General features: G+C 45.6%; 1 protein-coding gene across 1 annotated transcript; it reads left to right on the top strand.

The window, feature by feature from the left end:
- Positions 1-5,400: 5,400 nt before the first annotated feature.
- ccdc177 (coiled-coil domain containing 177) lies at positions 5,401-8,399 on the top strand. The gene is made up of 2 exons (XM_070921019.1): positions 5,401-7,934; positions 8,315-8,399. The coding sequence occupies exons 1-2, from the start codon at positions 5,401-5,403 to the stop codon at positions 8,397-8,399; spliced, it is 2,619 nt and encodes an 872-aa protein (XP_070777120.1).
- Positions 8,400-8,698: the final 299 nt, after the last annotated feature.

The following is an 8,698-nucleotide window of genomic DNA, read 5'->3' as shown; positions in this document are numbered from 1 at the left end:
AGAATGTATTTTGTAGCTGTGGGGGAGAGAGAGAGATTGGTGCACTTCCAATTAATTAATACCAATTAATTGCTAGTGTAGTGTAAGTGTTAAATTTGTCAACTTGCAGATGTACAGTCCAACATGTATGAATAATGGTTATTAATAATATATATATATATATAATACAGATACTACTTATAGAAGAAGATTGTATTTTGGTCCATTTATGTGACCAAAGAATTAAGAATCATGATTGAAAGAATTTTATTCGTCAATATTTACAAATGATTTTATCATGATAATTTACTGCAATGAGTTTAATGTTGGAGGAAATCTGAGGATACGTATTATAATAATGAATTTACAAAAAATATATAATACATTGTTTAAAAAATGAAATAGCAGAAGAAAATATGTTATTGCACTTTTAGAGACGGCTGTTCTGTAGCTGAGGTCAGGCACAAACCTACATAAACACCCACATATTAGAAGTGAATGATCTTCAAGGCAAATATCATATAATAGCCATCTAATTCTATAATTTATGATTTATTGTTCACATTTTTCTGTCTTTGGACAACAGAACAGTTTGGCTGTGTAAAAAGTGAATACATTTGAAGTCTTTCAATAAGACCAGTGTATCATCACATTTGGTTCACTGAACTTGTCTGAAAAGCGTTTTACACTCACTGAAAATGTTCCGCTCTGAGCGAACACCCCTACAGTGTCCTCTTGGCACGATCCGTTACAATAGTAGTAAAATATAATAATGTGGAAAATCAGTAGCCCTCTGGAGAGGGACTGGATCCCCTTTATTTCCAGGTCTGTAAAAGAGTTTGCCATGTCTTTATCCGTACTTGTCAAAATTCAGCACACATGTAGCGCTGAAAATCAGACCTGCGTCTTGAAGGGAAATGAAATGGGTGAATTCATCTCAGCTGAGGCTGCTGACTCATGTAGCCAAATGTGGTTATTGTCTGAGTTCCCTGAGTTTCTCTCCGTCTGTAATCTCTGGACTGGATTCATTTGTTGCCTCTGTGTAAAAATAGGGTTCCTTCAGTGGAGTGGAACGTCACATAGATCCTCTTAACTGCACTGATACTGCATACTTCACTTTGTTATTCTAACTTGAGACTTCCTAATCAATCATTTGCTGCTGGATCTCCCAGATGTTCCAAACTAGGAGAACTGACACAGAATCAGTTTGTACTTGGTTATGTTAATATTATTTATCTGATAAGTCTGTCTTATTTATCGAAGCACTGGACTGTATTACACGTTAACTGTCTGTTTTTGGTCAACCAACCAACATGACAGGCAACCAAGGAGACAAACAAACATGCAGGAAAATGTTTGCAGCCAAAGAAGAAAAATTGATTGACTGGTTTCTTTGATGAATATATTTAGGAAGTTGCCAGTTTTTTCAAAGACAAAACATTTATAAAACAGTCAGCAGCAGATTATAAACATATGTTGTAAATGATTGACTGACTGTTTAATTCATTGATTGAGTGCAGTCATTTTCCATTTCCACGATGTCTTTATATTTCAGAGAAAATAATAATAACTCCTTGCACTCACAGTCCTGTTTGTAAAATATAAGTGAACTGTTAACCTGTTATTTTAAAAACAGCTTTTCCTGTAATATGTTGCTGCACCATCAGCGTTGAGAAGGGGGTGAGTGGGAATCATGCCACGCTAAAGCTTTGGTCATTTAATTTAAAATACATGTTGAGGTGTAAATATGCCTCTAGGTTAGGCTTCATATTTATTATATATTTATATTAACAATTTTCTGCCAAATAAACTGCATTTTAAGGATGTTACAGTACCACATAACACATTCCTGTACACATATTGTACTTCAAAATGTTTTCCCCCTCATACTCAGAAAGACAGTTTTGGCACCTCTAGACTGGTTCCCACTACTAAACCAGTAGATAAGGGAATGCTTCAGGCCCTCACCACCAGCCGGGCATTGCAGTGAGTCTCCATGACTGCACAGAGCAGCTCACCTCTCGATGAACCCCCAGTCCAGCTTTGGTGGTGGGGAGCATGCCCTACAGTACCAAAAACAAAAACACAAAAATTCTGTCGAGCATACCCCTGCACCAGTGAACTGTGCAGCAACCACACCATGCCCCGCTCCCCTTTGGCCCCCCTCCCAGACCCCATGCCCCCGGTTAACAAGCCAGCCAGCACGTTCCCTGTTGTCACTTGTTACCCGCTGTCCTCCTGATACGGCTCACGGGCGGGGCCAATTAAACTCGCACTGTTCCCCACACCGGGTCAGGAGTTTAGTGGGTCATCATCACTGTGATTCTCACCCAGAGTTATCTAATCCTGATCCAACCGCTCCGACTGGACCAAACCAGACCTGTCTGTCTCAATAAAGTGGCTTTCATTCAACAGAGACAACTACCGTTCTTTTTTACTTCTTTTACCACTTGAAGCAGACAATAGTTGCATTACTACTACTAACAATTCTGCTGCAGCAGTACTAGTTGTAGTAGTAGGTGCTGTACAAGTTGTAGTAACGGCAGTTGTTGGTGTTACAGCAGCAGTATTAGTGATCATAGTAGAAATTGTTGTAGTTGCACTTGTAATGGCAAAGATACAAAATGTAGCAGTACCTGCAGTGGTAGTAACAGCACAGTAATGTTGTTGTCACGTTTCTCAACAAGACTACCTGATTAAATAAAGTTTAAATAAAACAATATGTATCAGAGGCTTCTTACAGCTCTGACGTTGCTGTCCTGTCTGTGACCCTGACCTTTCACCTCAAACACAGTCTCCTGCACATTTGCACGCATGTTCATTTTCATTAAATCATTCAATAAGAATAATTTATTAATTTTGAAAACTGTAAATATTTATTAAACACTCTATAATGTGTGTATAAAGTGTTTATTAATGTATTTGCCAACTCCTCCTGTGGGCACCTGTACGTGGAGGCTCATGTACAAACATATAATGAATGACAATATAGTAAAACACGTCGTAATAATACAAAATGTGCACATAGATCTGCTTACAACTGCTTGTAACTGCTTTTTTTTTAACTTATAAATGCTAAATAGGGGGACTTAAAGTAAAGTTTTACCAAGAAATCTTCTTTAAAATATTAAGTTGTTATTGTAACCCAACTATTACAGCCTGTCTCAGTGTTTAGAGGGTGGAGAAACAGATAATCACATACAGTCTGCAGGCAATTTAGAGTTTGTGCTTCACCTGACATAAACAGGCCATTTTCACAGCAGACATTTTGAACTGTCATTGTCGGAAAAGCACAGGTATTACTAATAACATCAACAATGTCCCAGTGAGCCGGCATGTACAATACCAGGACCCTGAAACTGAAGCAGCTAAATGGAATTCAGCCATCATTATTTTTATTGTTTACACCTGTGTTTGTCCTACTGTGACATGTCAAAATGTCCTCTGTGGAAAAAGGCCCATCGTGCAGAAAACGTACAAACTCCACAGGAGCAGCGCACGCCCAGAACAGTTAAAATAACTGTGATGGGTGCTATAATAAACTTTACAAGTACATGTTTACACATGCTGTGATGTTTTTGTGTTTTGTTTGTGTGAAATTAACCAAAAATGTCTCCACATTACAACCATCATAAGAAACAGTTCTCTATAACAATAAAAAACAAGAAAAGTTGGAAAAATTTAAATCGATTATGTAGATGCTCTTCTTGTTATTTTAATGTCTTTGTTTTTATGTTTAGCAAAACAATAAGAGTCTCGCATTTGATAATAAAACCTGTTGTGGTTAATCGCCTCTGAGCTCTGATAATGATGCTGATTGGCTGCTCACTCCCCTGACGCCGAGAAACCCGAAGCATAAATCTGTTGTGTTACAGTGACCCCTCGTGGCTGTTCTGCACCATTACAGCCTCTTTCATCAGGCAGGATGACAGATGGCAGCTGTTACACGGTGATGTGGCTCTTGATGGGCCAGCCTTCACGGATTAAACTAACGTCTCTGTTAGATAGGTTCGACTCTCATATAGATTTTTAATTAAAATTTGATTTTTAATTAAACATATTTTTGCATTTCCAAGCATATAAAACAAATTGTAAAGCAGTAAATAATTTAGCAAACTGAATAACAACATTATTATGAAGACACTTCCCTTCTATAGACACATACATGTAAAGCTATAGGAGGAAGTCTGCTCAAGGCAACACATTCAGCACCATCAGGCCATTGTTCTGTGACATGTTAAAAGCATGGAAGGCGCTTGGTTAATTGCAGCTTGCAGTCCGTATTTTTAGCATATTTTCCACAAGCGGGCGGAGCTAAGGAGGCTGAGATGGAGGGATGCTGCTGAACAGATAGCAGGTGGAGACCGCGGATGTTGACGGGATGCACTTTGCTCAGGGAGGATCAGAGGAAGCTGGATAGGAGATTTTTCTTTTTTTGAAGAGTGAATTTCACCCTCGGGACGGTTTTATATTTATTTTTAATCGCGCAGAGATTTGAGACCGACAGACTGCGAGAGGCTCCGTCTGTCTGTCGTGTCGCTGGAGGTTGCGACGATGTGAAGCTCCATCGTTGGGTCGACGGCCGAAGCCTTTTCCCTGAAGCCTGATATTATGCAGGGAACAAGGGGCACTGGACGGATTAAAGGGGAACAAAGCACCGGTTTAGAAAACGTTTTGCAAACTGGCAGGTCAGTGGATGTTTGTGTGGCGCACCGCCGCATGAAATACAACTGATCCACGGGATGAAACAGCAGTAAATATAGTAAATATGTAAACTGCAACCACGTCTGTGATGAAATCTGTCTTTAAAGTGTGTCCCTGAGTCGTGTTCAGTGTGAAAGTGCAGCTGTTTGCTGCCTGAGTCCTGCTGATAGAGAAAAGTCTAGGCCTTTACTGTTTGTAAGGTGTGAGTCCATGATGGGGAGCAGCTGTCCAGGGCTTGTTTACCAGATAGAATCTCAGATCAAGCTCCTACTATCAACTGGTTAATAATGTATGTCACAGGACCTGGAATGATTTCAGAGGTATTTCTAGGTTGATTGTGTGATGTAGAGTGAAAAATATTGCTATGAGTAATCAAATTCTCTCAGCCTAGTAACTCTGCCAAAAATAGACCCTCTATTAGAGGACTGTGGTGTTTTTTAGTGTGTTATGTCACTTCCCTGAAGGGAAAATGTCTCATCTGGTGTAAAATCAGTCCATGAATATGTGTTCATGCATGCATGCATGCATCTCTGAACCTGTGTTGTGACCCTCCCCCACAGACTGCATCTCTCTTAAGCTCTGGACTGAATGCTGTAATCCTCTAATTGAAACCTCTTCCCACTATTTTATACACTTTCCCTCACATATCATATTCAACCCCCTCACTACATCGATCCCCGCCCCCTCCTTCTTCTCTACCTGCAGCATTAGCCAACTATGGTCGACCCCTCGGAGGCTGAGGAGCAGAATAAGTGTAAAGGCCCACAGCTCAACACACCAGCTGTGGCCACTGAAGACCCCCGACTGCCAGACCAGGCCGATGGCACGACAACAGAGGAGGATGGGGATGCCGGTTTTGAGACACCGCCCACTGGCAGTTCTGAGACGAGCCCCTGCCACGCTGCATCATCGGTGGGGCCAGTCGCCGCCTCTCAGGGGGCCCCATCTCAGCAGCCACAGACTCAAGACAAAGATTTGTCACCCAAACTGCACCTGGACCTGTACAACTTTGACTCACCTGCCGCAGAGGGCAGCCGCTACGTGTTAACAAGCCCCCACTCTCTGGAGGCGTGTGCTCGATGCGGGGTCAAACCTGTGGAGCTCCTTACCCGCCCTCTGGCTGACTTCGCCCGGGAGGCCCCCGGCCGCTCCATGCGCGTTGCAACAGGGCTGTTTGAAGTCTATGAGAGGGACAGGAACGCCAAACTGAGGCAGTGCAGGGAGGAGAGGGAGAGGATTGTCAGAGAGGAAAAAAGGAGGATTCTGCAGGCGACAGTCAATAGCGGCAGCAGTGCGTCATCCTCCTCTGTGGAGCAGCAGCACAAAGCCTCCTCTGGCTCCACTCAGCCTCCTAAATCTGGGCCGGTGACCTCCAGCTCAGCCCCTGACTTTGGAGCATCCTCTAGAGCCACAGCATCAGGACCAACCTCTAAAACTGGCACCACTCTTTTATCTAAAGCTCCCACCTCCAGTCTTAGTACCTCCCCTAAGTCATCAAAACCTGGTCCCATAACCTCTACTCCATCCTCCAAGGGTGGTTTCCATGGATCTGCCAAGCACCCTTTGTCCTCCTCGTCTGAACAAGTAAAAACCACATGGCCGCTCTCGTCCGGCCCTCCACCAGTAGTCAGGAAGTCTTCAGGCGGTAAATCTTCAAACACTTTCCCCAGATCAACACCAAAACCCCCGTCCTTCCCTAGAGCCAACTCTACATTAACATCATCAGTGTCAAAGCCTGCAGTTCAGAGCTCTGCGACGCCTCTGAATGGCATAACAGGACCACCGTTCATTCAGCACAACGGACATCTTGGATTTCACTCCAAGGGGCGAGGAAAAAGCCATTCGCTGGAGTCCTTACAGAGGAAGATGGATCCCGTCTGCTCCTCCACCTCCACCACCACAACCACTACTACATGCACCTCCTCAGAGTCAGGTGCTTCCTCTTCTTACAGCTGGGATGGTGTACGGGATCACTGGGCTAAAGTCTCCAGTCCTCGAGCTCGCACTATGGCCACTTTCAACTCCCTGATGGGACGCAGCCTCAGCCTCGGGGACCTGAGCCACTCTCCTCAGACCACACAGAAGGTGGAGCGCATAGTGAAGGAGGTGAAGCGTCGAGGTCTGAAGGCCGTGTCCGAGCGCGACCGCAAGATTGCAGCTTTGATGCTCGCCAGATACCAGGAGGAAGACATCATGAGTCAGACCCGCTACGTGGCTCACCTTCAGTGGGACAGTGAACGCAGAATGGAGGAGCTCCGGCGAGAGCAGGAGGACAGAGAGAAGCAGCGGGCGGTGCTTCAGTGCCAGCGGGTGTGGCAGACCCAGGTGTCGATACGTCAGCGAAGACTCAGCCAGCAGGAACGGCAATCAGCAGCCGCCAAGATGCGACAGGCTGAGGAGAACGAGGAGCGATGGAGGGAGCTTGCAGAGCAGCAGGAGCGCAACCGTCTGCTGAAGTTACAGCAGGCAGCACGAGAGGAGAAGCATAAGAAATGTCTTCAGGAACAGAACCTAAAGGCCCTGGAGGAGGAGAGGGCGGCCATGCTGGAGCAGGAGAGGCTGCTGCTGAAGGAGAAGCTCACCATGGCCGAGCTGAAGAGACAAGAGAAGGAGCACCAGACCCAGGAGGACAGACGAGGTCTGAACAAAGCAGAGAAGAGACGTCACGCCGCCCTGAGACAGGAGATCGCCCGCAGGGAGCAGGAGGAGAGGGAGGAGGCCAGGAGGACAGCAGAGGAGAAGCTCAGCCGCTCCCTGGAGAATTATGAACAGATAGTTGAGCGTCGAGGGCAGGAGCTGAAAGAAAAGGCCAAGCGTGAGGAGAAGCAGATCCAGAAAGCACGCAAGGCGGCAGAGAAGCGCGAGAGGCAACAGCAGCAGCTCCTGGAAACTCGCGTAAAGGAGGCGGAGAAACGAGCCCAACAGGCAGCTTTAGTGGCCGAGGAGAGAGCCAAAGAGAAAGCTCAGCGGGCCATCCAGACCCGGCAGGAGAAGGAGAGACTCCAGAGGCTCAACCGGCAGCGAGTGGAGGAGGAGGAGAAGCAGAGGCGCCTGGAGCTGCTCCAGTCCATCGAGAGGAAGCTGGAGAAGAGCGAGCAGATCTTCAAGGAGAAGAGGGCGGTGCTGGAGAGCGCTCGCTCTGTGGCCCGGGCCTCTTTTCATGTACGAGACAAAGTGCGGGAGGAGACGAACATGCGTACGTTTGATAAAATGGCTCTGGAAGCTCAACTCAAAGCCAGCATGGATGATAAATAAACCCATAGCTTTGTTGTGGACTCTGGTCATGTGCTTGGCTCTTGCCTTCATTGTGGCCCTCATCGCTCCACAGCTTTACCCTTCTTCCCATAAAGTCCCACAGTGTTATTTTTTCTCCTTTCATATCTTCACCCATCGGCTGGTTTGATTACATTTTTGACCATCAGTTTTTATTCCTATCAAAGCAAACCAAATCATTTTGTATCTGGATGTAACGAGACTACAAACTATATCAGCTGTTATAAATGAACCGTAAAGCGTGTTTCGGGACGTACAGTAGACTTCATATTAGATGAGAGCGTAGAGAGAGCTGCCTTGTGCAGCAACACAACCCCTCCTCTCTCTTTCTCTTCGCCCTCTGCTCCGTCCATCTCAGCTACTGGACTGAAAGCTGTGCGGGAATGAAAAGAGTCATTGTTTACCAGGAAGCACAACTCCATGACAACTGCAGAGGCTTTTAAGGGAGCACCGCTTTAAGGGATATTTAACGCAAATGGTTCTAGACCCCCCCCCAGCCCCCAAAGCAAACGAGGGATCCTTTTGTACACACACTGTGACACAGCTAGATATAGCATGGAAGTAAAGCCCGGGGCTGGACACTTGTCTGTACCTAACCGCTGACATTGCAGCACAGGAGGGCCGTGTGCACGAGCTCGGTGCTGATGAAGCATCAGAGGACGCCAGTTCCTGCAGCAGGGCCGGTCTTCCTCCCTCTTATTCCCTTCAAGGACTCCCTCTGTCTCTCCTCTTCATGTCAGAT

The sequence above is a fragment of the Enoplosus armatus genome, chromosome 15 (genome assembly GCF_043641665.1).
Source record: "Enoplosus armatus isolate fEnoArm2 chromosome 15, fEnoArm2.hap1, whole genome shotgun sequence".
Lineage (NCBI taxonomy): Eukaryota > Metazoa > Chordata > Actinopteri > Centrarchiformes > Enoplosidae > Enoplosus > Enoplosus armatus.
The sequence above is the reverse complement of the archived record's forward strand: the minus strand, read 5'-3'. Positions and strand labels throughout refer to the sequence as shown.

What these genes read in the sequence shown, in the direction of transcription:
- ccdc177 (XM_070921019.1), top strand. Translation starts at nt 5,401, where the DNA reads ATGGTCGACCCCTCGGAGGCTGAGGAGCAGAATAAGTGTAAAGGCCCA. An exon ending in AAAGCCAGCATGGATGATAA is followed by an intron (nt 7,935 to 8,314) that starts ATAAACCCATAG and finishes CGTCCATCTCAG; the next exon opens with CTACTGGACTGAAAGCTGTG.